The sequence below is a fragment of the Hemiscyllium ocellatum genome, chromosome 7, assembly GCF_020745735.1.
Source record: "Hemiscyllium ocellatum isolate sHemOce1 chromosome 7, sHemOce1.pat.X.cur, whole genome shotgun sequence".
In the NCBI taxonomy this organism is placed as follows: domain Eukaryota; kingdom Metazoa; phylum Chordata; class Chondrichthyes; order Orectolobiformes; family Hemiscylliidae; genus Hemiscyllium; species Hemiscyllium ocellatum.
In genome coordinates this window covers 77,083,076-77,110,818 of record NC_083407.1, presented here as the reverse complement: position 1 = coordinate 77,110,818, position 27,743 = coordinate 77,083,076, and the positions used below count along the sequence as shown (strand labels likewise).

The following is a 27,743-nucleotide window of genomic DNA, read 5'->3' as shown; positions in this document are numbered from 1 at the left end:
TGGAATGGGAGAAGCATGTCTTAAGGGAGATGAAAGTGGGCGGCACAGCTGTTGGTTTTGATGCAGGTGGGGAGGTGTCCTGAGTGAGGGAGTAGGCAGTGCAGAGGGCATGCAGGGTTTGTGGTGTCAGGGGTTGAGGTGAATGAGGGAAGTTATTAAAGGCAGTTGGTGAAATCGGTAAAGTATGACTCTTGTTAGGAGAGGGTAGACCAGAAGAAAGTGAGAGTGAGTGTGAGATATTGGACAGAAGATAGTGGCACCCATGCTGGTGGAGTGGAGAATGTCATTGGCCTTCTTCCTGGGGTGCTGGGCATTGCCCTAGAAGTCTGAGAGCACTCTAATCCAGGTGACAATATTGGAGCTGAAAATGTGTTGCTGGAAAAGTGCAGCAGGTCAGGCAGCATCCAAGGAGCAGGAGATTTGACGTTTCGGGCATTAGCCCTTCTTCAGGATTGACAATATTGGACCAGACTGACATGGCCTGGTGTTATGGCTGCCATGATGGTCCAAAGGAGGAAAGGAAGTCCCACTCTATCTAGCTAGACCTTTAGGTCTCTGCCTGCAAAGCTGGTCACTGATCTCTTCCTATCTAACATGTCCATGGCCAATCCCAGGAATTGTGCAGGGCATCTCTGGCCTGTCTGGGTGTGGAACAGGCTTTTAAAAATGGCGTGACACCAAAGATGCTGATGAATTCCGAGATAGCTGCTGAGTGGCGAGTTGTTCTGAGATCAACATGTGGTAATGTGAAGCTACTAGGTGTACACAACTAGGTGTAACTTGCACCTAGCCAAAATGCTGCAAGATTCAGCCTAGGCTGGTTTAATGATGTTCACTGGGGGATTAACCTTGGCCAGGACACTGAGGATAGCTCCCCTGCTCTTATCCAATTTTTTCCATCCACCCCAGCTGCCAGACACTTCCTCACTTTACTGTCTAGTCAGAAAGATGGCCACTCTAACAGTGCAGCATGCCCTCAGCACCCCACTGGAGTGTTAGTATTAATTTTTGTAGGCAAAAGTGCTGGAAACCAGAGTTTAGGTCAGAGTGTTACTGGAAAAGCACAGCAGGTCTGGCAGCATCTGAGGAACAGGAAAATCGCCTGACCTGCTGTGCTTTTCCAGCACCACTCTAATATAAACTCTGGTTTCCAGCATCTACAGTCCTCACTTTTGCCTAGTTATCTTAACCTTATTGCGAATCCTCTTGCAAGGATGCCTACCTTGAAGAAGTTCTCCTCCTCTCTCCATCAATTTTTGTAGTCAAGCCCTGGAGAGAATCTTGAAACTGAAATCTTGACCTCAGAGGCAATAAGGCTACAATCTGCACCAAATGAAACATTGTAAAACAATTTAACACAGTTTTGGGACCAATATGTTAGCCATTTGCATGATTGCAGGATTTACCATTTGTAACTGAGATGCCCTTTCAACATTGAAGAAATGCTTTGCCTAACATTGTCTGCAATATCCTCCAGGGACGTTTGAGCCCTTTCAATTCTGGAAAAGAATCCTATCATGCTCGAAACATTACCTCTATTATCTCTTCACAGACCTGCTGAGTTTCTACAACATCTCTGTTTTCCAGCGCTACAGCCACCTGAGATCTTTGTACTCTTGCCTCCTGCACAAGTCCAATTTTCATTGTTTCACCACTTTTTTTTGGCAGTCTTAGTCCTAAAATCTGAAATTTCCAATCTAAATCTCTCCACCGTGCTCTTTACTACTTTACATTGTTCCATTTTGACTCCTTTCACCAAGCCGTTGTTCACCTGTTCTAATCTGACTCAGTGTCAAATTTTGTTTGACTTTCCTATGAAGTTCCTCCAGACATTATTACTATGTAAGCTTTATGCAAGTGCCAGATAATAATGTTTTTAACCCTGATTTCATCTAAACTTTCTGAAATTTAATGCATCTTTCCTGTTATTTAATACTGTGAAGTAGGCCTGAATAATTTATTTGTACATGTATTCACAGTTTTTCCACCTTCATCAGCTAGAAGCTAATTTTTGCACATCACTTTGAAACTGGATAAACAAAGAAATGTGACCTAAAGGAAGTGATCCGCTTTTCTGAACATTATAATGCATTGTTATTTGCTGATAAATGTCATTTCAGATACTCATAAGCATCACTGTTGTGGCAATGATTGATGTCAAGACTGTGAATGCAGAACTGGTGCATTGTCACCTTATTGTCATTTGTCAAGTACATTCTCATAATATTTGAAGTGGTAAATTTTATGAATTCACATTTGCTGCTTTGCAACAATTTCCTCATTGCTTCAAAACGTACTTTATTGAATTCCAATTCAAAGTCAAAAGACGGTAAATAAAGTAGGAATAGCCATTCGGCCCTTCAAATCTGCTCCTTCATTCAATTAGATAATGGTTGATCTTCTACTTAACAATACTTTGATTTAGCATGCCATTTAGCTCTTGATTTATTTATCTAGAAACATTTTTTGTGAACACTTTCAACTAGGTTCCCTAACCAGGGGAAACATTCTCTTTATATCTACCCTGTTGAATCCATGATGGTTTTTAAGTGTTTTAATGAGATACATATCATAATTTTATACTCTAAAGAATGTAACTCTGGTTTATTCCTCTCCATCACATTTTCCTGTGAATTTTGATATTACTCAAAAAAAATTACAAAATGGTCAGAGATAGTACCTACTCTTTATTGACATGAGAAGTTGGAGCATAGCAAATATTAAAAATAGCAATAGATGTTGCTTACCTAGAAGGTCAAAAGGCCAAAACCTTTTTAGAGATTAAAGAGCATCGTTGTGAAACTAAAGGAAAATAGGAAGATCCTTCATTTGCATTAAAGTAATTCTCAACCCTTCACACTTGCATACTTGCTTTGAGCACAGTTATAAATTAAAGTTGAATGTTATTAATATTAAATTCTGGTGTTACTAAATACTTATGATGAGGGTTTTATCCCAAGTCTCATACATTCAGTATTTGTTTCTTAAAGGAAGCCAAAATCCTCAATTTGATCATGGATTGTTTTAGTTAAGATCATTTCGCTAGTTATGTGCATTGTTAGGCTTCACCTTGATTATTCATTGATTTAATATTACAACAAAGCCTATAGAAGGGAGGAGATTCTACACTCTGGTAGAAAATTTATCATGATAACAATTGAAGGTTAAGATTGAATTACCTCCACATACAATGACCCTGTAATCCAAGAGTATTGATTCATGCCTAATGGATAAGATTAAAATAGACAGCAATACAACCCAGAATTATCAGTAGCATGCAATAAACTTGTAGTTCATAAGGGCAGAAGAACTATGACACCAACAGGCTTGCAGTGAAATTATTATGCAAAGACATAATTTGGATTTGAATACTGCAATCGTGCTGCTTAAAATTTTGATTTTCCTTATTATTAATGTGCTGTGTTTTTGACGTCACCACATTAAAGTAAATTTCGCTTGCCAGCTAGAAATCGTTTCATGAGGAATTCACCTCTGGTGTTGCTGCTTACATAGAATTACAATAACAGATTGTGAACCTAACAATTGCCATTGTATTACAAATGTAAACCATTTAGTAAGTGGCTTTGATGTATTTCAAAGAGAGAAGGTACTATATAAATGGAAGTACTAGAACATTATTTATTGTTAGATGAAAGTTCAGAATATTGTAGCTATTAGGCCATGTTCCGCTCATTTTGTAAATAGGGTATTATATGCACAGCATTTAATTTGTGATTTAAGGCCCTATTTGGATGATTCATGGATGTCTCTCTATGTCAATGGGTATTTTGTATCTGGTGAGAATAAATGTGGAAGTAATTACTTTTAAACTGGATAAGTTGATTTTAGCAAACTGTATGGTGATTAGAATTTTTCACAACACAACTAGAGAATATATGTCATCTGATGCTGTGCCTTGCTAATAATCAGTTTGGAATTCTTATTTTTCCCTAAAACAGATGGGGTGACATGGTAGCTCTGTGGTTAGCACTGCTGCCTCACAGCGCCAGTGACCCAGGTTTGGTTCCCACCTCTGGTGACTGTCTGTATGAGTTTCAACTGGGTGCTCCGGTTTCCTCCCACAATCAAAAGATGTGCAGATCAGGTGAATTGGCCATGCTAAATTGCCCATACAGTTAGGTGTATTAGTCATGGGGTAAATGGAGGGGAATGGATCCAGGTGGGCTACGCTTCAGAGGGTCAGTGTGGACTTGTTGGGCCAAGAGGCCTGTTTCCACACTGTAGGGAATTTAATCTAATCAAAAATCTAATCTGCCCATCCACATTATCACTGTTTCCAGCCCTTCATGCTAATTAAAATTAGATCCAAGGCCTACATCTTAGTAAGATTTAATTTACATGCAATACAATCCTGCACAAAAAGTGTTTCAAAATAACCATTCTAACTTCATTGAGAGGTATTTGTTTTGTTTGTTTCACAAATAGAAAAAGCCATGAAAATTTGTGATGAAAGTGGAAAATGGTTTCACCATCCAGTGAGTAAAAGAACATGGACAAACTACACTCAGTGTAATGCACACACAAGGGAAAAACGAAAGGTATGAACACTGATTAGAATCCTTCACAACACAACCAGAGAATACATGTCATCTGATGCTATTCCTCGCTAATAATCAGTTTGGAATTCTTGTTTCTCCCCAAAACAGACAGCAGTAAACTTATTGTACTTGGCTGTGATTGGACATGGATTGTCAGTGGCATCCTTGCTGATTTCTCTTGCCATATTCTTTTATTTCAAGTAAGTATTGCACAGTTATTATCTTTGCCACTGGAGTTACCGTTTTTGCCCCTATTTACTAGCTCATTTGTGTATAAAGAATATATCTCAAAAATGCGATTTCAGTAAACATGTCACCCAAGTTATGGCCCAAGGAGGAAGTGGTTAGCTTTTGGCAGAGACGCGGAACCGAATCCTGGTACTTTTGTTTGAAGAATCTTTTAACATTGAGAAATACGGTGAATTGATTTTGATTTTAAAGAATGTGCATTGTTTTATTTGGAATACTTCAAATGCTTTGGCTTGCCTCAGCTGCTATTGTGGAATGTGTCACAGCTGTCAAAATGTAGGGAGAGTTTACAGTGCAGCTAGTTATAGAGCTGTAGTCATAGGGTCATACAGTGCAGAAAAGTTGGATGTGGAAAAGCTGAAAATCCCTTCAATGAAGGTGGAAACTTTCTTTTTCAGCTTTGTAGTTTCAGAGCATCAACCAGGTGGGGAAAGGCCTTAAAGCAGAGCTGCACAGTTAATTTCAGTTTTCAAAGTACAGCTGACATAAAAATTGTACCGAGTGCTTTTTTCTTTACGTTGCTGACAAAACAGGTTCTACAAATAGTTACTGAGAGTGAAGTCAGAACACACAATAACATAGTACATAAAAGTGACAGAATCTATTTACATCACCCAATGTCCTATAAATTGATAAATCACAGAGATAGCTAATGTAATATTTGTGTTATTCACATACATGAAGCAGACAGTATAGCTGTGTATGTCACTCACCTATATTGCAGATGTTTAAGCAGTAATCCTTTGTGCAGTATTGAATCAGAAGCTTTTTACTTCATCTATGTACATTTGATTTTTACATTAACATTAACTATATCTAATATTGCTGCACTGCAAATGCGAATTTGTTCTTTCATAGTCTTACAGTGTGGGCTACATTAAGATTAATGTACTCAGAAATATTGCTTAGAATCTGAATTGCTACACTGTAAAATGTCAGAAGTGCAACATAAGACGTTTATTTGTCAATTCCATGAAATGAGACATAAATTATTTTACATTCTAGCAGGCTTCCCAAAAGCCTCCCTGACAAAAATGTCAATGGCAAGACTGTGCCCACATCAGTTGGTTGCCATGCAGCCATTTAATAGCTAGAGGGCAATTAATGTCCTACATATGTGGAGGAGGTCCCTTGTTTATAATAGCAGTCAGCTTTATGCTACCAGGACAGGGATGGCGAACAATGGTCATCATCTTGAGAGATTTTTGCTAATGCCAGATTGGGAACTAGGTTGAGGGGTATTCAGCAAGGTCAAGCTAGGAGGCCATGGCATGGAAGCAAATGGGAAGGATGTAGTATGCACATATCAGGTAGGGAGGGGAAACCCAAGGATGGGATGCAGGCATTGCAGTCATCCTATAATGGATCTGGTAGGGTTAGGGTGATGGCCTGAGTATGTATGGAGCATATTAATTGCCCTCCCTGAGTCTTGATGGGCTTGAATCTTGATTATGACCTCCAGCTACCTTGCGAAAACCTTGTGATGGGGTGGAAAGAGATCTTGAAGTGCTCATTAAGTGGCCACCTAAGGGCATCCATTAACCTAAGGATGGAGGGATACCCACACCTTCCTCACTAGATGTAAATCTGTGGTGGTGCTAGTTGAAAATGGATAGACAATACACATAACTTTATGCCTATTGGTCACTTGCCCCGATGTGTATTAATTTCTGGCCAATATTACAATTAGCCTCCCAGATGAAGTGAGGATACAAACGAAACTACAAAATGTCCTGCTGAGTTTACATTAAAGAATAAGCACCGATGATAGCTGGAGCTTTGCACTTGTCCCTTTTTTTTTGAAGTTGGGAAAATATGATAAGCCAAGCCCTAGTTTTGTTCTGTTTAATTAATCTCATCTCAATGACAGGTCAGAGATCATTATTCACTCCCACTGAAATAATGATTTTATTTATCTTAGATGTATCTGGGGACATCATTTCCTTAACCAGATTTTCAGAGGAAGCGTAGCAGAAAATCATTTGTAAAATTCTGACAGTCACCCATGAAACTGATTTCTACTCAACTTGCTGAGTAGAAATAAAACTAATGTTGTCTGATGGTGACTTAGATCCAGTTGTGGCCTATAGCATTGATGTGAAGGAACCCACAACATTATAAATATTTGCATCCATACAAGTCTGCTCTCTATTGCAGATTCTGCTATTGCAAGTGTTACTGTATTTTTAAGTGACCTTATTATAGCCATTACGTAAGGAGAACCATCCTTTAGATGAAAGTCATTCATTTGGCAAATAGGTGGTGACTTAAACTTGTGATTGCACTTAAATTAGCTTCAGTCTTTAAAATATGACTTATATATAATTCATTAAGTGCCACAGTCATTAAAAGAAACAACGGGCTGGAGATAATCTATGGGCGATGTGGGTGAAAATGATCAGAAACAGATGATGAAATAAGTACAGAGATTTGAATTTAGTGCAAGGAGCTAAAAAAAAAAGTGAGAGGAGTAATAGGCATCTTCAATTTGTGTGGAAAAGGAGATGAGTTGGTTATGGATGTTGAAGTCAAGGCTGAAGAGAGCAGAACATGGATAAATGGCTTGGCAGCATTGAGATGAGATTAAGCCAGAGGGAAGAATTATCATGGAAACAGCAATATTTTACCTCAGTGATGGATAGAATATAGCATCTGACCTTCAGCTCAGGGTAAAAGCCAACACTGAGCTTGCTCGCCAATGGATTCAGCATGAATGAATGACTGCACCAAGGGATGTGTTCAAAGATTAGGGTTTGATGTTCTTAGTGGCATTGACAATAGCAGTTTGGTCATTTTGATATTAAAATAAACTTGGACAGAAATATGTCTGAATTGTAAGTTATGTATCAGCTTCTGTTAGCCTGAGTGCATTATGAACGATTTAATATTAAAGAGCAGGCGTTATTTTGACATGAGTTCTTTATGACCCAGGAAAGCAATTTATTTCTTTTTGTTCTTCTCTTATAGGAGTTTAAGTTGCCAGAGGATAACACTTCATAAAAATCTATTCTTCTCGTTTGTTTGTAATTCCATCATTACTATCATCTGGCTAACAGCCGTTGCAAATAATCAGAAACTTGTTGAAAGTAATCCAGTGAGTATTTATTTAATTATTGTGGTGAACTGTAGAATGAATTTAATACCTGGGTGAAGGTAACACCTGAAGAGTGCTTTGAGTGTATTCAATTCCTTAAGCTTTTCAATGAAGCATGAATGCCTAAGGGAAGTGTAAAGGGTTGATTTTGATGAGTTTGATGCCATTTAGTAACTTGTTCAGTCTTCATGGCTGAGACATTATTATATTGCTGCTGAACAGCTCACATATTTTTAGTTGTTACTTGACTGGTGAGAACTAAAGATCCAGTGACTCTATTGTGGAGCCCAGCAGTTTTAGGTTTGTAAACAGAGGGGAATGGGCTTCTAGGGGAAGACTGTGAGTATTATACATTGGCCTCCATCAAAAGCGACTTACCCATTGTAATCAGCTATCTGTGATACTTTGAGGATTGCTGGTTAGACCAATCAAAACGATGTGCACTCTGTCCAATAATAACCAAAGATTTTTCTCCACCAAGGAGGGGAGTAAATTTAGATATTTAAGAAGGCTGCTATCTATTTTAAATTGGAGCAGTATTCACCTATTTTCAAGCCTGCTACAAAATGATGTAGATCCAACAATAACAGGAACAGAGTGATGATCTTCTTGTCAGCCCACTAGTGCATCCACTCCTACGAGGTGACACGACTTAAAATTAACTGGGAGAAAATGAAGACTGCAGATGCTGGAGATCAGAGTCGAGAGCAGGGTGCTGGAAAAGCACAGCAGGTCAGGCAGTATCCGAGGAGCAGGAGAATCGACATTTCGGGCTACAGCCCTCCATTTTAAGAGCATTGAAAATCAGCCCGGCCTCCCTCTCATTGGGTAAGAGGTACCGCACAGAAAGTCCCGATTAAGTGAAAAGTCAAATGGAAAATCCCAGTGACCCCTTAAAACATCACGTATGAAATGAGAAAAATCTTTTTGCCTGTCAAGTCCCACTTTCTGTCCAAAGGTGAGAGATCTGTCCCTAGTTTCTCAAAAGTGAATAAACACTGACACAATTGCCATGAAGAATACCTGCTAAAAAAAAACTGGTTTCTTCAATCAAATAAATGTCCATATTTACAGAATGGATCAATTATAACCTACAGATATATTTCTAGCTAAGAAAAGAAAGAAATAGAATCATAGGCTATGTTGATTTTGGTGGTAGGCCTAGACCATGCTGTGGCTAGTTCCAGAAACCATGTTTGGGGTTGCATTTGACAGCTGTAGTTGGGGTTCCTACCTTTGCAGAGGCAGTTTCTTATCAGATAGATGGAGGTCCTACCTCTGATACTTACTGGCTAAGCAGTGGACAAACAGTTTCCAGTACAACATTAGGAACTGTGGCCATTACCAATCTGCACTGAGGCGGTAGAAAGATCACCACTGATGATCTCAGACCAAGGTGAGGAACACACCATTGCTCTGGCCAGTAAGCTGGGTCTCAATGAGACCCAGTGATAGGTGACTGTCACAGTCAGGGGAATGGTTTCCAAGGGTCTTATTCTTTCAGCCCATGGGGGCCTTCATGGGAATCAGGATGCTCAGGAACGTGGGTTTTCCCCATCAGGATGCTGGAATAGCTACCAAGTGGCTTGCTGAAACAGCTTAGCCTGTAGCTGCTGAAGTGATACCGGGCTTCAATTGGCCTTCTGGACAGAAAGGCTGACTTCATCCCTCCCTGCCCAAGACCATCTTTGAGCCTCTCCAGCTTGAACACAGTTTGGGGAAGTTGGGATGAGCAGGATCTCCACCCTGTACCTTTCTGCCATCTTTCTGCCTCCCTGAGGCAGTGGGAAGTCTAGACAGATCAATGGATAGAAGGCTGGTTTACGTGATGGATTGAGCTGTGGTCATGACTCTCCATAATTTCTTGAGGTCTTGGGCAGACCGGTTGTCATGCTTCCGGATAAGACGCTTTCTATGGTGCATCTATAAAAATTGTTAAGACTCATTGTGGACATACCAGATTTTCTTAGCCTCCTGAGGAAGTCGAGGCATTGGTGTGCTTTCTTGACTGTAGCATTATGATGGGTGAACCAGGATAAATCAAAGGTGATATTTACTCCTCAGAACTTTAAGTTCCCAACCATCCCCACCTCAGTGCCATTGATAGACAGGAGCATGTCCTCCACTCTGGTTCCTGAAGGGAATTTGAACCTATGGCCTCTGGTATTGCCCTGCTCACCAGGAGGAATGTTATTTTTTCCAATTTAGCTTTATTAAAATCTCTCACCATTTTGAACATCTCCATTATATCTTCTCTTAACTTTTTCTGTTTCAATTTACAATCTCTTCTCATATTTGAAGTTCTGAATTGCTGATAACATTCTTTCAAACATCATGGTACTGTTTCTGAGGTCTGTCCTTCTTTTCTGAAGTGAGGAGTCCTGAATTGTCCACATTACTTTCAGTTGACGCCTATCCAACAATTTATAAAGTTCTCACCTGACTGTCTTTTGCTTTGTATGATTCAGCCATTCAGTGTGATATATCATGCAGAAATGTTTACCTGTATTGAATTGTTACTTTCAGATTGGGACAAAATGATCACCTCTAAAAGAATATCAAACTCAGTGAACGTTTACTTCGGAAGAGAGCATTTTCTGTCAATTGAACCAAAACTGTGCTGAGAGGTGGCTACTGATAAAAAAAAAATTGGGGCTCATTCTGGGGAAGGTGGTCTTCACTTGAACCAGAGGGGCACTAATATCCTGGGTGGGAAATTTGCTGGTGCTGTTCGGGTGGGTTTAAACTACCTCAGCAGGGGGGTGGGAACCTGAGGTGTAGTTCCAGTGCACAGGAGGATGAGAGTAGGGAAGGCATGGACTGGATTTCTCAGTCACAGAAATGTGCTGGGAGACACCAGGCTGGTTTGAAGTGTGTCTACTTCAGCGCCAAAAGTATCTGAAATAAGGTAGGTGAGCTTGCAGCATGATTAGGTATCTGGGACTTCAACGTTGTGGCCATTTTGGAGACATGGGTAGAGCAGGGTCAGCAATGGATGTTGCAGGTTCCAGGATTTAGATCTTTCATTAAGAACATGGAAGGTAGTAAAAGAGGGGGAGGTGTGGCTTTATTAGTCAAGGACAGGATAACGGTTTATCACAGAAATTGCAGAAGAAGGAGGCTTATGTGACGATGAGACAAGATGGTTCAGGTGAGGCGATGGAGGGTTACAGATTAGCGAGGAAGGATTTAAAGAGAGAGTTAAGAAGAGCAAGGAGAGGACATGAGCAGTCTTTAGCATGTAGAATAAAGGAAAACACTAAAACTTTCTATAGGTATATGAGGAATGAAAGGCTGACGAAGGTAGGAATAGGACCAGTCAAAGACAGAAATGGAAAGTTGTGTTTGGACCCTGTAGAGATCAGAGAGGTGCTAAATGAATATTTCTCATCTGCTTTCACTCAGGAAGAGGAGAATATTGGAGAGGAGAAGAATGAGATATGATACATTAGACAAGAAAGGATTGAGGTTAGTAAGGAAAAGGTGTTATCAATTCTAGAAGGAGTGAAAGTGGACAAGTCCCCTGGGCCAGATGGGATTTAACCAAGGATTCTCTGGGAAACTTGGGAGGAGATGCTGGAGCCTTTGGCCTTGATATTTGAGTCATCATTGTCTACAGGTTTAGTACGAGAGGACTGCAGGATTGCAAATATTGTGCCCTTATTCAAGAAGGGTGGTAGAGATGACCCTTCTTGACTTACAGACCAGTGAGCTTTATGTCTGTTGTAGGAAAAGTTATGGCAAGGATTATAAGAAATAGGATTTATAATTATCCAGCAAGCAACAATTTGATTATAAATAGTCAACATGATTTTGTCAAGGGCAGGTCGTTTCTCACAAACCTCATCAATTTTTTGAGAAGGTGACCATTCATGTGGATGGGGGTAGGGCAGTTGACATGGTGTATATGGACTTCAGTAAAGCCTTTGATAAGGTTCCACATGGTAGGCTGTTGGAGAAAATGCAGAGGCATGGGATTGAGGGTTAGTTAGCAGTTTGGGTTAGAAACTGGCTTTCTGTAAGAAGGCAGTGAGTGGTGGTTGATGGAAAATATTCAGCCTGGAGTCTGGTTACTAGTTATGTGCCACAAGGGTCTGTTTTGGGACAACTGCTGTTTGTCATTTTTATAAATGACTTAGACACAGGCATAGGTGGATGGGTTTGTAGGTTTGCAGACAACACTAAAGTCAGTGAAGTAGTGGACAGTGTGGAAGAATGTTACTGGTTGCAGGGGTACTTTGATAAACTGTAGAATTGGGCTAAGAGGTGGCAAATGGAGTTTAATGCAGATAAATGTGAGGTGATTTACTTTGGAAAGAATAACAGGAAAGCAGAATACTAGGTCAATGGAAAGCTTCTTGGAAATGTGGATGTGCAGAGGGATCTTGGAGTCCATGTACATGGATCCCTGAAAGATGCCACCCAGGTTGATAGTGCTGTTAAGAAGGCATACAGTGTGCTCGGTTTTATTGTAGGGGGATTGAGTTCCAGAGCAGTAATGTCATGCTGCAACGATACAAAACGCTAGTGCGGTGCACTTGGAATATTGTGTACAGTTCTGGTCGCCCCATTACAGGAAGGATGTGGAAGCATTGGAAAAGGTGCAGAGGAGATTTACCAGAATGTTGCCTGGTCTGGAGGGAAGGTCTTCTGCGGAAAAGCTGAGAGATTTGAGTCTGTTCTCATTGAAGAAAAGGAAGCTAAGAAGGGATTTGATAGAGATATATAAGATGATAAGAGGATTAGATAGGGTAGACAGTGAGCCATTTTCTTAGGTTGATGACGTCAGCTTGTATGAGGGGTTATAGCTGCAGGTTGAGGGGTGATAGATTTAAGACAGATATCGAAAGGCAGATTCTTTGCTCAGAGAGTGGTAAGGGCGTGGAATGCCCTGCCTGCCAATGAGGTTTACTCACCACATTAGGGAGATTTAAACAATCCTTGGGTAAGCACATGGATGATGATGGGATAGTGTAGGGGATGAGCTTAGATTAGTTCACAGTTCAGTGCAACATCAAGGGCTGAAGGCCTGTTCTGTGCTGGATCGTTCTGTGTTCTAAAGGTTCTTTGAATAAATGCTGATAAACTAAATACAAATGAATAAAGATTTTCATACTGTGGTTTATAAGCATGATTTGGAGATGCCGGTGTTGGACTGGGGTGTACAAAGTTAAAAATCACACAACTCCAGGTTATAGTCCAACAGGTTTAATTGGAAGCACACTTACTTTCGGAGTGACACTCCTTCATCAGGTGATTGTGGAGGGCTCGATCGTAACACAGAATTTATAGAAAAATTTGCAGTGTGATGTAACTGAAGTTAAACATTGAAAAATTGATTGTCTGTTAAGCCTTTCATCTGTTAGAATACAGTGATAATTTCTTTCATGTGTAAATCACAAAACCGTTTTTTTAAAAGTTGCATTCTCGGGTTAGCTGTTAACAATGGTGATAGCAAGACAATATGTTGAAGTTGTTAGCCCCCTGTGTTCTCTGTCTATGACCTGATGTTTAGATTGATTCTAATCTAAAAAGTGAGATAACAGAGTGTTACATAAATTTATGCAGTTTTTGAGCTCAGAGTTCTACATGAATGTATGCAATTTTTGAGCAAAATGCAATGTAACTCTGCAAGTACAAATTCACCACACAAAATATATGTGTGCATGTGGGTCTTTGTGTGTGTGTGTGTGTGTGTGTGTGTGTGTGTATGTGTGTGTGTGTGTGTGTGTGTGTGTGTGTGTGTGTGTGTGTGTGTGTGTGTTTGTATAGTGAGTGCAGAGTGTCTTAAGTCTGTGAGGGGGTGCACGTGTGAGCGTGGGAGTGTGTGTGTCTATACGGGTGTGCATGGGTGTCTGTGTGCACGTCTGTGTGTACCTGTGTCGGTGTGTATGTGAGAGTGTGTGTGTGTAGGAATATTTGTGTGTGTGTGTAGTGCAATGGTGATCACCTGTAATGTGACATGAACACAAGGTCCTGGTTGAGGCCCTCCGTATGGATACCGAACTTAGCTATCAGCCTCTGCTCGGCCACTTTTCTCTGTTGCCTGTCCCGAAGTCCACCTTGGAGGATGGTCGCCCGAAGGTCCAAGGCTGAACGTCCTGGACCACTGAAGTGTTCCCCAACTGGGAGGGAACCCTCCTGTCTATTGATTGTTGTGCGGTGCCCATTCACCCGTTGTTGTAGCCTTTGCTCGGTTTCCCCAATGTACCATGTCTCCGGGCATCCTTGCCTGCAACGTAGAAGATAGACAACGTTGGCTGAGTCACATGAGTACCTGCCATGTACAAGGTGGGAGGTGTTCCCATGCGTAATAGCGGTATCTATGTCCACAATCTGACACGTCTTGCAGTGTCTACCGTGACAGGGTTGTATGGAGTTGTCCTGAGAGCCAGGCAGTTTGCTATGAACAATGATCTGTTTGAGGTTTGGCGGTTGTTTAAAGGCAAGTAGTGGAGGTGTGGGGAAGGTCTTGGTGAGGTGCTCATCCTCATTGATAATATGTTAAAGGTCACGAAGAACATGGCGTAATTTTTCAGCCCCTGGGAAGTACTGAACAATGAAGGGTATCCTGTCAGTGGCAGCACATGTCTGTCTCCTGATAACTCTGTTATCTCACTTTTTAGATTAGAATCGATCTAAACATCAGGTCATAGACTGAGAACACAGGGGGCTAACAACTTCAACATATTGTCTAGCTATCACCATTGTTAACAGCTAACCCGAGAATGCAACTTTAAAAAAAACGGTTTTGTGATTTACACATGAAAGAAATTAAACTATCACTGTATTCTAACAGATGAAAGGCTTAACAGACAATCAATTTTTCAATGTATAATTTCAGTTACATCACACTGCAAATTTTTCTATAAATTCTGTGTTACGATCGAGCCCTCCACAATCACCTGATGAAGGAGCGTCGCTCTGAAAGTAAGTGTGCTTCCAATTAAACCTGTTGGACTATAACCTGCTGTTGTTTGATTTTTAACTTGGTTTATAAGCAATTGCCTGGATATTGTGGAGCAAGTGATCATTATATTGTCCATTGATATCTGTTTGCATCTCTGTCACTTGCTGAGAATTTTTAATCCCAGATACAGGAGCGAATTCATTCACTACTCACTGCTTTTCACTATGTTTTCTCCACTCGATCGAAAGCTCTTTTTAATATCTAGCCTCTTTTGTAGTCACCAGTTTGAAACAACATTCAAACAGATTTTCAGATAGCTAACATATTTTTTAGCCACAATATGAAAATTATTATGTATTGTATTAAGTCGATGAACTATTATTCACAGAACTGTTTTTCAAATCATTTTCTGCTCTACACTTGCTAATGACTATTGATCTTCATATTTCTGATATATGATATCTCTCTGAGAAAATAATAGTCTTCCTAAGTAAATGTTTATCGAGATTCAAGTACTTTCAGTGATGCTTGTCTGTTTGCAATTCGAAATTAGTCATTTCAAGTTCCACAAACCTGACTACAAATTGAGCCATATTGACCAATGGAATAGTAAAGCTGAGTATGAAGCCAATCAGCCCAAAATATCAATGTCAGCTCTCAAAAATAACTCCCCAATTAGTCCCACTCGCTCACTTTTCCAATATCTCTGCAAGGCCATATCCAATTCCCTTTTTCGAGTCACTCCAATTGCCTGAGATCAAGGGATTTATTTCCGTGTTTGAGGTGATTAATAGCCTGAATGATAACAGGCCCACTTGCGTCTGGGTTAATGACAGTTGTTGTGGGATGAAGCCCCTTCAGTGATCACCAATTGGCTACAAATCACCCCAGTTAGTGGTGGAGCGGAAACTTGGGGCTTGCCTTCCTGGATCTGGTGGAGCTGGAAACAAAGTGGTGTCCAACAGGACCCCATCCACAAAATTAATTATCTCCAAGCTCACAAGCAGTGAAAGCAAAAGATTCTGCCGAACGACAGGAAGACAAATTCAAAACAAATCAAAAAGTGACCAACAGTAATGGAAAATATTGATTATAAAAATGTGTTTATTATGTCACCGTATGAGCAATATTTCCCTTCCCAAAAAGTAATCCAGGTCCATGGGCAAAGTGCTGTTGTGCATTGACAGAATTAATTTCATGAGAATGTGAATTTGCATTTACTATTTAAAATGATCATGGACTGATGAAGTTATATAATTGTCTAATCCTGTGGGTTTGACTTTACCATCCCTGGAGGTGTCATAGAGTCATCGAGATGTACAGCGTGGAAACAGACCCTTCAGTCCAATTCGTCCACGCTGACTAGATATCCTAAATTGATCTTATCGAATTTGCCAGCATTTGGCCCATATCCTTTGAAACCCTTCCTATTTATGGGCGGCACGGTGACACAGTGGTTAGCGGTGCTGCCTCACAGCGCCAGAGACCTGGGATCAATTTCTGCCTCAGGCGACTCCCTGTGTGGAGTTATGCATCTTCTCCCCATGTCTGCATGAATTTCCTCCCACAGTCCAAAAATGTGCAGGTTAGGTGAATTGGTCATGCTAAATTGTCCGTAGTGTTAGGTGAAAGGGTAAATATAGGTGGGTTGCGCTTTGGTGGGTCGGTGTGGACTTGTTGGGTCGAAGGGCCTTTTTCCACACTGTAAGCAATCTAATCTAATCTTATACACCAATTCCAGATGCCTTTTAAATGTTGCAATTGTACCAGCTTCCACCAATTCCTGTGGCAGCTCATTCCACACACGTACCACCCTCTGTGTAAACAAGGTGCCTCTTAGATCCCTTTTAAATATTTCTGCTGTCACCTTGATGCTCTGGCCTCCAGTTTTGAACTCCCATACCCCTGGAGAAAACAACCTTGCTGTTAACCCTATCCATGCCCCTCACGATTATCTCATTAGTCCAATTGAAGACAGGATAGGAGAGGAGGGGAGGGGGAGGTGGGAGGAAAGGAAGTATCCTCTGACAGACAAGCTCCTGCCATTGCATACAATCCCCTTGACCACCTTTTCCACAGGACATCCACCTGACGAGAGAAGTGTAAGAAGTACTTACCTTGTAGTTGGATTCCTCTGAGAGAGTAAGTTCAGACTGGCAAGCTTTATGACCCCGATGTCGCCAGCCTCTGATTAGGTGGCAACCTCTGGGTTGCTAGTGTTGAGGCTTGTGACAAATCAAGAGACCTGCCCTTGCTTACTGCGGGGTGGCATGAGAAGGCAGGGAAGTGGGGAAACAGTGTGGGGATGGCGTGTTCGTCTCTACCGAGTTACCTTGCTAGGCCTTCAGATGAGGCAGTATCTTAGGGCCCAGGGCTTGGGTCGTTCAATGTGCATGGTCTCTTGTGCTTAGTTTGCGATGGAGGGGGCTTGGGCCAGATAAAGCAGCAGGACCCCAATTACTGTTCCTGGCACTGATGCTCACCTCCACAATTAGGCAAATAAAAGGAAACATTCCCCTGGATATTTTCTGTAATTGTTTAAATACAATGCATTTTCTTTTCAATAGAATCATAGACTTCCTACAGTGTGGAAACAGGCCCTTCGGCCCAACAAGTCCATACTGACTCTCCGAATACTAAACCACCCAGACCCATTCCCCTTAATTAATGCCCCTAACCTACACATCCATGAACACTATGGGCAATTTAGCATGGCCATTTCACCTAACATGTACATCTTTGGATTGTGGGAGGAAACTGGAGCACCCAAAGGAAACCCACACAGACACGGGGAGAATGTGCAAATAAAATGAGCTAACTTTATATGTGTCTATTTCTGGCAAAACCTTATTTGAAATAAGCACAAGCCCTATTTGTAGCATACAATTACTTTGTACTACATTTCCGATTTTTCTATCATCCATGATTAATTTTCTTTGAACTGAATCTTGAATTGCTCCAATGTGTTAGCACACTGCAGAATGCAGAGAAACAGCGGGCTAACTTTGCTGCTGTTTGTTCAGGTTGTCCTCTTCATTTAATTGAACTGCTGAGTTAATTACATAACATTTTGCAGTTTTGGCAAAGTGTAATTAACTATGACCCACTGTATTACATTCACTAATCATAAAGCAAGAATTATTGCTTGAATAGCACTGACAGGTTCTAAACCTCGCAGCTTCTGCTGAATAAAATGGCTCTCAGTAAGCTTGTTTGATATTCAGTGCTGGGGCAAAATCTGACCTTGGTTCTGAAAGATCTTCTCATTTCAGATCCAGCTTTTGTACACTAAGGTGCCCTACACAGTCACAGTGCAAGTCTTCTCCTTGTTCTTTGCAGGTCAGCTGTAAAGTGTCACAATTCGTTCATCTGTACTTAATGGGCTGCAATTACTTTTGGATGTTGTGTGAAGGTATTTACCTTCATACATTGATTGTCGTTGCCGTCTTTGCTGAGAAGCAGCACCTGCTCTGGTATTACCTTCTCGGATGGGGTATGTATTTTCTAAACCGCAGTTTGGTGGTGACAATGTAGACCGTTTATTATATCAAATGCAGCACAAGCTTACATATTCATTTGTGTTGCAGGAGTGTTTATGGAATGTTTTGTGAATTTTGACCTCGCAGTATTAAGTAAAGTCCTGGCATTCTGAAAGTGAATACTAAAAGTGGATACAGGTTTACTTAATGCTTGTAATGAAAAGATTGTGAAGCAACAGGTAGGATTGTTAGCATGTGGAAGTGGTACTTCAAACCTGTTTTTTTTCAGAAGAACTATCAATGGAAGGAGATTATTGCAGAGAAGAATTAATGAAGACGTAAGGCAACTGCTGTCATGCTCAAAACATTAGACAGTGACTACATGATTTGAGAGTTTGTGCTTCCAATTATTTTATGAGCCTCCCGGTCATTTCAGCTTAAAGGTTGAGTTGAAAATATTTGGACAAAACTAGCAGCTAACCACAGCCTGGCAAATTTTCACCCTGGGTCAGCTTGGATTAGCCCAGGCCATTTTCCAGGTGTCCTTTAATTTTGGCAGGAAGCCTAGCGTGTTTTGTAGGTGAGGGCTCAATAGCCAGCTGTGGAATCCCAGGGGAACCCTTTAGCAGTGAACTGCTGCAATATTTGACAGTCGGGTTAAGCCCCGTGCTGGCAAAAGGTTGATTCCTGAAAGTACTTGATCTTGAGGTGGGAGGTTTGGAGGTGTGCAGGTGGATCCCAGAGTAGCAGTGTCCAGGCCAGGGGATCCCAGAGAGGCTCGCCTGATGACCAGTGAAAAGAGCAGCCCACCCCAAGGCTGCCACCAGCTGATATTGAGTAATCTGTCTAATGTTCTCCTAAAATGACAAACCAGGTCCATTGTACATTCACAAGATCTGGATTTGGATGTTAAAGGGGCCTACTGCCTAACATAAGCTGCAGCTGGAGTTGGTACTTCATCTGTGCAATGATAAGGCTGGTGGAAGATTGCTGAAGACATAGCAGTGAATGGAATATGACAATACCTCATTACCCACCACTTCTTGGCCAACTTTTACTTGTCTGCAACAGACATAAATCCATTTAGAATGTGTTATAACCAATCGCCACTTTATCAGAGATTTTGTCAGCTGTACCTGGAATCAAAGCTGACTGAAAACCTCAGGAACAACCCAACAATGCCTATTTAAGCAAGCTGCATAACAAAATGTTCAGTTTTCTTATTGATATCCGTACCACATTCAAGGAAATGGGTCATGAGCTGTTTCTATGGAAACACTGTCATTGTATCCAGTGCCAGTTCTGAAGGTTAATGAGTTGGACAGCGCTCTATTAACTTTACATTAGGCAGAGGAAACAGCAGTCTGCCGATTACTACTTGCGCGGAACAGGATTACCAAAAACAATCTGCATTACAGCCAAACATTGACAATGTGAGCAACAGAATTGCCCAAAATTAATGCTCTTCTTTGCAGGTTTCCCACTTATTCCAGCCACAATCCATGCAGTAGCCAGAAGCTTATATTACAATGATAAGTAAGTGATCAATTTGTGTGAACCTTCCCTTTCTCTTTCTTCATAATGCATTTAAATTTGCACAAAAATTCTCATGCTTTATAGTTATTTAAGATAGCAGACAATTTAATCTTTAAACGTTGTCTCTTGTACAGTTGCTGGATAAGTTCAGAAACACATTTGGTGTACATAATTCATGGCCCTATTTGTGCTGCCTTACTGGTAAGTTTAAATGACATTTTATTTTAATTGCATTTTATTTAAAAGGTTCAATGAAGAAACAGCCTATCATATGTATTAAGATACTGTTAAGTTAGCAACCAAATGAGAAAGCATGGTTCCAGCAGAACAGAAAATGACTGATACTTATTTTTATTTCTGTAGGTGAACTTGTTTTTCTTGCTGAACATTGTCCGTGTCCTTATAACAAAGTTAAAAGTCACACACAGGACAGAGTCAAATCTTTATATGAAGGCGGTCAGGGCTACTCTGATTTTAGTTCCCCTGCTTGGGATCCAGTTTGTGCTGGTTCCATGGAAGCCAGAAGGCCGAATAGCTGAAGAAATCTATGAGTTTGTAATGCATATTTTCATGCATTATCAGGTAATCTTCATTGTTAACCTGTAATTTGCATTGTACATAGATTAAGAAATGAAGGCATTTCAGAGAAATGACTTAACTGTTTGAGAAGCATCAACATTTTCTTTCCCTTTAATATTGCCTTTTATAGAGGTTGGAAGTTTCCCTTTCTGAGTGTAATATCTTCATTTACAGCAGAAAGATAAGGCACTTGTCAATGTCTAAATAAGAAAGAATTAATAAAGTCTGTGTTTATGTCAAGTTAAAATATTGCTAAAATACATCCTACACGTAGAGGTGAGGCGAAAGCAAAAGTATTGGTAATTTTATACAGTGCTAGAGTATTGACATACTCCTCAAACAGTTAAATAATTTCATTGGATGCTGCCTAACCAAATGGTACAACTGGTTTCTATTAAGCCTCAAGCTATATATAAGTTCATGTGAATATTTCAGACTGCTCCTGGCAGATTTTCAGTTCAAGTTGTAATGGATCAGACTAAACCCTCTCAAAATATGTTAAGGAGATAACCTAGGCCATAACCTTTTCTTGTTTCAAAGCCAAGTGGTAGGTGTTACATTCTGAATGCATTTCAGTTGATCAAACTACCAGTGTTTGAAGCAAAACATGCTTTATTCATGCACAACAGTTAACTTGCATATAAAAGAAAGAAGGACTGGAGTAACTTAACTCGACTGGAAAATTTAACAAAATGATAGAATATGTAACTGCTAAACAGCAACTGTTCCAATATAATAACAACTCATAAACACACCCTTGGCAAGGCAAATTCAGTAAAATAGATTGTCTCACATGTAATTCTCTAGTGCAGGAGGAAAGAATATGAAGAGAAAACCTTCAGCGAGAGAGAGAAAATTCCAGCTTTTAGCTATAGGAAAGAAGAGAGAAGTGGCAGCTTTCACAACCCCAACAACTGCTCAAAGATATACTGATATTCTCGTTCTTTGGGAGCTTGACCCCACCCATTCAGGCTGCTTCTATTGTTCCAACTTTAAAGAAAAACATCCAAGGCCTCACAAGCTGTTTCCTTTATTGGCTTGACACAGACCGTTCATTGCGTCTGTCTCAACCTCTCTTCAGAAAATAAAACAGGACAAAATACATTTCTTAAAGCTGTAGCATCACCACAAAGTACAGTTTACTGTAATTTGAAATTTGCAACTCCCACAAGCAAATAATGCTCCACTTGATGCAGCTGAGCACAATATTAAAATGCCTTGCTCTGTGAAGCATCTTTTTCTGATGGAGTTTATTGGTAAAGTGATGTTACCATGTCATTTTGTATTTATTGTCTTGAACCTATTAATGGTAGTGATGTTTTGTATCTGTCATGTTTACAATCAAGCAGTTCTTGCTAATTACAAGATACAAAACATTGCTATCATTAATTGGTTTAATACAACAAATACAAAGTTACATGTTAACATCACGTTACCAATAAACTCCCATCTACCATCCCATTACACATTTAACTGGCCACTTAATTCTTATGTGGATAGACAGTCACTGCCCCCTTTTTATTTACCCTGTGTAAGGCCTTACTTTGTGAATGCTTGCATCGAATCTATCTGCTGACTAGTAAAGGCTAAGCATCGCTAACCCCATTCAAACAATGCAAATGCAGAGAAGTCCTGAAAGGGTGTGTTTCCCTCATTTACATCTGCTTTCCATAAAACTGTCAAGATATTGGCAGGCATATTCTATGGCACCTGGCCAAGATATCGAATGGAACATGTGCCTGGTGACAGAGATGTAATGAGGATATCCTCAAACGCATTTCCACCTGACAAACCCGCTATAGGTCTGCCAAAATTGAGGTTATTTAAGCCTTTTAATTGACCTATTCTTAACCATTTCTGCTTCCATCAGCATTTTACCCAGAGGTGTTGGGATTGTATGGTAAGACTGTCATCTTCATACTGGTGAAGACACCCTTCTTTGTGGCTGTCAACTTCTTGGAACAGAAAGAGTTATATTTTCAGCAAGAAATAATTAGAAGTAGAACTGCACTCGCTGTTGAACTTGGATTCTTTACTATGTCATTGTACCAGACTCCTTCTGGTTTCTTTATATACAGTTAAAAATCACACAACACCAGGTTGCAGTCCAATAGGTTTATTTGGAAGTACTAGCTTTCAGACCACTGCTCCTTCATCAGGTAACTGTGGAGCAGGATCATAACACACAGAATGTATCACAAAAGATTACAGTGTCATGCATCTGAAGCAATTGATTGAACAAACCTTGATTGCTGTTAAATCTTGTTCAATACATCATTTCAGTTGCATGACACTGCAATCTTTTGCTATAAATTCTGTGCCTTATGATCCTGCTCCACTAGTTGTCTGATGAAGGAGTAGCTCTCTGAAAGCTAGGGCTTCCAAATAAACCTGTTGGACTATAACCTGGTTTTGTGTGATTTTTAACTTTGTCCAAACCAGTCCAACTCCAACACCTCCACATTATAGTATAAGTATGGAATCTCAGGTGGAGAAAAAGCACTATTATTAATGTACAACAGTGGCCATTCTATAGCTTGTACCTGGCCTCTGCACATGAGCTCCACAACAACAATGACGAACTGCACTGAAAGATGCCCTGTACTCAACACTGCCATTCCCCACTTACCAGTTTTCAGGGCTTGTCTTCCTGACCCCAGCATAATAAGTAAAAGAACTTAGCTTGCCTTTGAGAACCCCTAGAGTGTGGAAACACGCCCTTTGGCCCAACAAGTTCACACCGACTTTCTGAAGAGTAACCCACCCAGACCCATTCCCCCATCCTACATTTACCCATGATTAGTGCACCCAACCTACAGATCCTTGAAAGCTAAGGACAATTTAGTATTGCCAATTCACCTAACATGCACAACTTTGAATTATGGAAGAAAGCCAGAACACCTGGAGGAAACCCATGCAGATATGGGGGAGAATGTGCAAACTCCACAGACATTTGCCTGTGGTTGGAATCAAACCTGAGTCCCTGGTGCTGTGAGGCAGCAATGCTAACCACTATGCCACTCAATGCATGGAGACACCCTCTTTCCCCAAAGCCTCAGCAGCCAGCTGCAGCCACCCTGAGACTCACTACGTAGATATGCGAGCTTGGATTCTACTCTTGGTCATGATAGTGGGATCATTTACCTTTGATAAAATTGACTTATTATTTTATCTTTCTTGTCTTAGGGCCTATTGGTGGCAACTATATTCTGCTTCTTCAATGGAGAGGTAATGTACTTTGCATGTTTTAATGTTATAGTTCATTAGAAACTATTTAAAGGAATATAATTTAGGAAAGACTTTGGGCTCATTGGGTCCCTTCTTTTCACAGATCTTGTGTATCTGTTTCATAATAACCAATGTATCCAACCAACTAATTGACATTTGTGAAGACCATTTCTCCAAAGACTATGCTCATCTGTCAAAAATATTTCTTAAAATATTCTTCAGAAGGAAAGGATTGTGTATGGCATTATCAATCTACTGGAAAAATTTGGATTGCTCAGTAGTAATTGAGCAATTTCTATAGAAACGCCATAGTTGTAGTCTTTTCATGATACACTCGTTCCAATAAATGGAGCATGCTATAACTGACCTATAAGTGTTCTGATTTTGACACTAATTTGGAAACATAAAATGTGCTCATAATTTTATCACTTTGAGGAACAGAAATACTGATAAAAGTAACTCAATTGGCATCTTTCACCTTACAATTCCAAGTAGAGCCCAGTCAATAGTATCAGATGAACTAACATCAACATGTTTACAGAGCTAAAGGGATTGCTAAAAACAACCATACAATTTCAAAAGAACTGTAATTTCTGTCAAAGTAAATCTTAACCTAAAATTTCCCTTCATTTTCTAAGCAGCTTTCTTGTTTATTAACAATTACTTATTATATCTGGCTGTGTAATTTTGAAGGCTTTTGCATCTGGAAGCAGTTTTGCTAATCATTTACATACTCTCTTTTTGATAAAGAAGTAAGATGGAATACTGTAGATGCTGGAAATCTGAAACAAATACAGAAAGTGCTGAAGAAACTCAGCAGGTCTGGAAGCATCTGTGGAGAGATAAACAGCATTAACATTTCAAGTCCGATGTGACTATTTTTCAAAGGAAACATATTGGACTCTAAATGTTAATTCTGTTGTCCTTTCCACAGATGCAGCAAGGAGAAAAGTTTGCTTTAAAACCCCATTTTAATTCTGGAGTTTGTACTTTGACAGAGTATGACATTCAGTTTAGGATATCAATATTTACCATTGCATAAAAGAAAATAAAGGCACATCAGCTATTATGGAGATTCAAAGTGTACTGCCTAATGGTGTAATAACGTCTTGATATTAGAGGATGATTCTCGAGATAATATTGATGGCTGTAGCTGTGAACTGAAGTGAGCCTCTGAAGCGATCGGTTCCAAAATGAAATAAATAGAATTACCAACTCCGATTTATTCTGTAAAGATTGAGATATCATAGCAAAAGCTAATGCAAGAGGAATGATGTAGGAGTCTTGCTTTTCTTCTGACAGGTTCAAACTATTTTAAGACGTCACTGGATGCAGTACAACATTCAGTTTGGAAACAGCCTGACCCATTCAGAGGGCCTGCGTTCTACCTCTTGCACTGGTACTTCAATTACAGAAGTACACGGAGGTCTGTATAGTCATGAATCCAATGGTGAATATGTTAATGGCAAAACATGCCATGACATTGAAATCATTGGTCTGGAAACAGGAGAAATATGCACCTAAGGATTAACTACACACACTCTTTTTTGTTGAAGATTTCAACGACAGTGAGCATCTTCCTTTCACTTCAATGTAAAAGTTCAGCTGAGTCAGCGCTGAAAGTTATTTTCATCATCAAAATGTTACTTCTGAATTGGTTATTTCATATGAGGTGAAGTGAAGGACCTGACGGATATATCCATGACCTGCAGGAGTTTAGCTATGTCTGCACTCAAAGTTATTTTCATCGTCGATACACCTCTCTGCTGATTTTCAAGTGATTGTTTCGCGTGAGATGAATGAAGAACATAATGGATATATCCATGGCCTTTGACACAGTTGGAAGAAAGTTTCCTGTACTGAAACAAGAGACTTGGAAATATTCTTGCATTTCTGGTCTTCTGACCAATGCCTCACAAACTGTCAGGCTGTGAAGGTCGATGCAGTAGTAGATTCTAATTCCGCAGGAAGGTGGTCTTTGTCAGGTTGATAAGCTAGTATACTGGTTACTATACAATCACTCACTTGTGCCACTATTGTTATACACCTTACCAATTCAAAGCTCTGTGTGGTGTAACTTTCACTGATATAGAGGAAAAAATCTTAACATTCCCTCAGGGTTTCAGTTCACTGCCCTAATTATATACTAGTTTTATGTTTTCTACATTTTATATAAAGCAGGCTCTTATAATTATTACACAAAAAAAGCTATATAACTATCTTGCAGTATTGAATTTTTGAATGTCATAATGTTGGAAAGTAAAATAGTGCTCAATTGTAACTTTGTTTACTTTGTAAATACAATTTGTGAAGTGTTGGCGTATTTATTGCTTGCATAGTAAATATAGTAACAATGTAAAAAGTATTCTCCTTACTTCTTTAGCTGGAAAGTACTTTGAAACATTGGTGGTCATGAAAAGCTTTATATGAATGCAAGTCTTTCATTTACATTTTCTTGTTTTTTTGGTAAAGATGCAATATTATATTTTTGAATTGTTTAATGTGTGATGATATTAACCATCAAAAATTGACCTATTTGCTGCCTTATATGTATAATGATTCTCAGTGATTCAACATGACATGGAAAATGTATGGAATGTCTGACTTCTTTACAGTCATTGCAGAGGAGGTGGAAGAAAGGAAAAGGTAGTCTCTTAATGTCTTCAGGGAAAGCTGGTATGAGTTTATTGAAGGCTGCGGCTATTATTAAGCACCTCTCAATACACATGTTTGATTATTCCAATTTGAAACTCCACTGGGTGGACAATAAATGCTAGCCCAGCAAGTGATATTTGCATCGTGTGAATGAGTTATAGCAAAATTTCATGTCGATAGTTTTTTTGAGTCCGTTCTATAATTTGTAAAGGTAATGCGACAGTATAGTAAACAATATTGGAATCTATTCATCATTATGCAATGTTACAGTGCAGAAATAGTTTCCTTTGTCCACGCTGCGATTTATCTTTTGTCCACATTTTGCTTAATCTCACTCAATTGCTCAGTGCCCACTAGTATTCTTCCTTTTACAAGGAATTATCCAAATAATTCATTCACTTTTTCATTGCATGTGGCAGTGTTCTAACCCTCTGAATGTCATGACTTTTATCATTTCTCCTGATCAGAACTTACTCCAAGAAATAAAACATTATTTGGAATGGGAAACCAGGCAAATGTTTAACTTTTTAAGAAACCTATTTCAACAGCAAAGGGTAATTTTATAATGGAAGTGGAGATTTAAATTTTTTTTGTTTATCATAAACGGGCAACTTAATATTGTTAAAGTAAAATTAAAATAAATAATTCAGTAGTTTAATCTGACAGTTGTCAAAAATATGTTTTCAACATACTTTCAATGACAAAAGTTGCACAATGGTCCTAACATGTATACAATCTGACAGAATAAATCACATATAATGACGGGATTTACTGTCTTTTGTGTGTTTGGAATTGAAAGGATTATACAAGAAATATCATAATTTTTTACAACATTTAATGTTTCTGAAAATTTTAAAAATACAGCTTTCAACCAAACTGTGGGGGATGTACTCTCCTCTTGCCTATTATCTGCTGTATGAATGCCAGAGCTTACTCATATTGTTGTTGTGGCTTTCATGTCTATTATTGTCTTTGTTAAAATGGTCATGGCCAAGTTGTCAAATGTTTTATTTTGTCAGTAAGAGAATCCCTTACTGAATTTGTGTGATTATGATTGCAAGGTGACAGTTAAGGACTTAATGAATGAATATTGTTATACATCAGGAGCAGAAAATGCTATAGAATGTCCTTTTGTGTTAAAAGGTGATAACAGATCCATGTTTCTGCAGGATGGTGTGACCATAACAGTTTAAGATAATTACACAAAGTTTATAAATATTTGAAAAAATGAAAATAAAAATTATTCAAAATTTATTTCTGATGTACATCTTATTTGTTTTCTCAAAGTGATTCACGAGTATCAAACTATAGGATGAATATCAAGTTTTATAACAAGTGTCGTGCAGATTTTTTTAAATTTTCAGATTATGCATTTCACTGCAGTGAACAATACTGGTAGTGTGCTTTCTGTGACAGAACCTGTTCACAATGGGATCATCAAATTGGTCTTATCA

At 39.5% G+C, this 27,743-nt stretch overlaps 1 protein-coding gene across 1 annotated transcript in view; it reads left to right on the top strand.

Moving 5' to 3' along the window:
* Nucleotides 1-27,543, top strand: part of calcrlb (calcitonin receptor-like b) — a 77,810-nt gene extending 50,267 nt beyond the window's left edge. Inside the window, exons 5-13 of the mRNA XM_060827352.1 lie at nucleotides 4,447-4,559; nucleotides 4,668-4,759; nucleotides 7,776-7,902; nucleotides 18,152-18,305; nucleotides 19,767-19,827; nucleotides 19,962-20,028; nucleotides 20,191-20,409; nucleotides 23,593-23,634; nucleotides 24,937-27,543. Coding sequence (XP_060683335.1) covers nucleotides 4,447-4,559; nucleotides 4,668-4,759; nucleotides 7,776-7,902; nucleotides 18,152-18,305; nucleotides 19,767-19,827; nucleotides 19,962-20,028; nucleotides 20,191-20,409; nucleotides 23,593-23,634; nucleotides 24,937-25,158 — 1,097 coding nt within the window. The 3' untranslated portion in view covers nucleotides 25,159-27,543. The remainder of the gene's footprint in view (nucleotides 1-4,446; nucleotides 4,560-4,667; nucleotides 4,760-7,775; nucleotides 7,903-18,151; nucleotides 18,306-19,766; nucleotides 19,828-19,961; nucleotides 20,029-20,190; nucleotides 20,410-23,592; nucleotides 23,635-24,936) is intronic.
* Nucleotides 27,544-27,743: the final 200 nt, after the last annotated feature.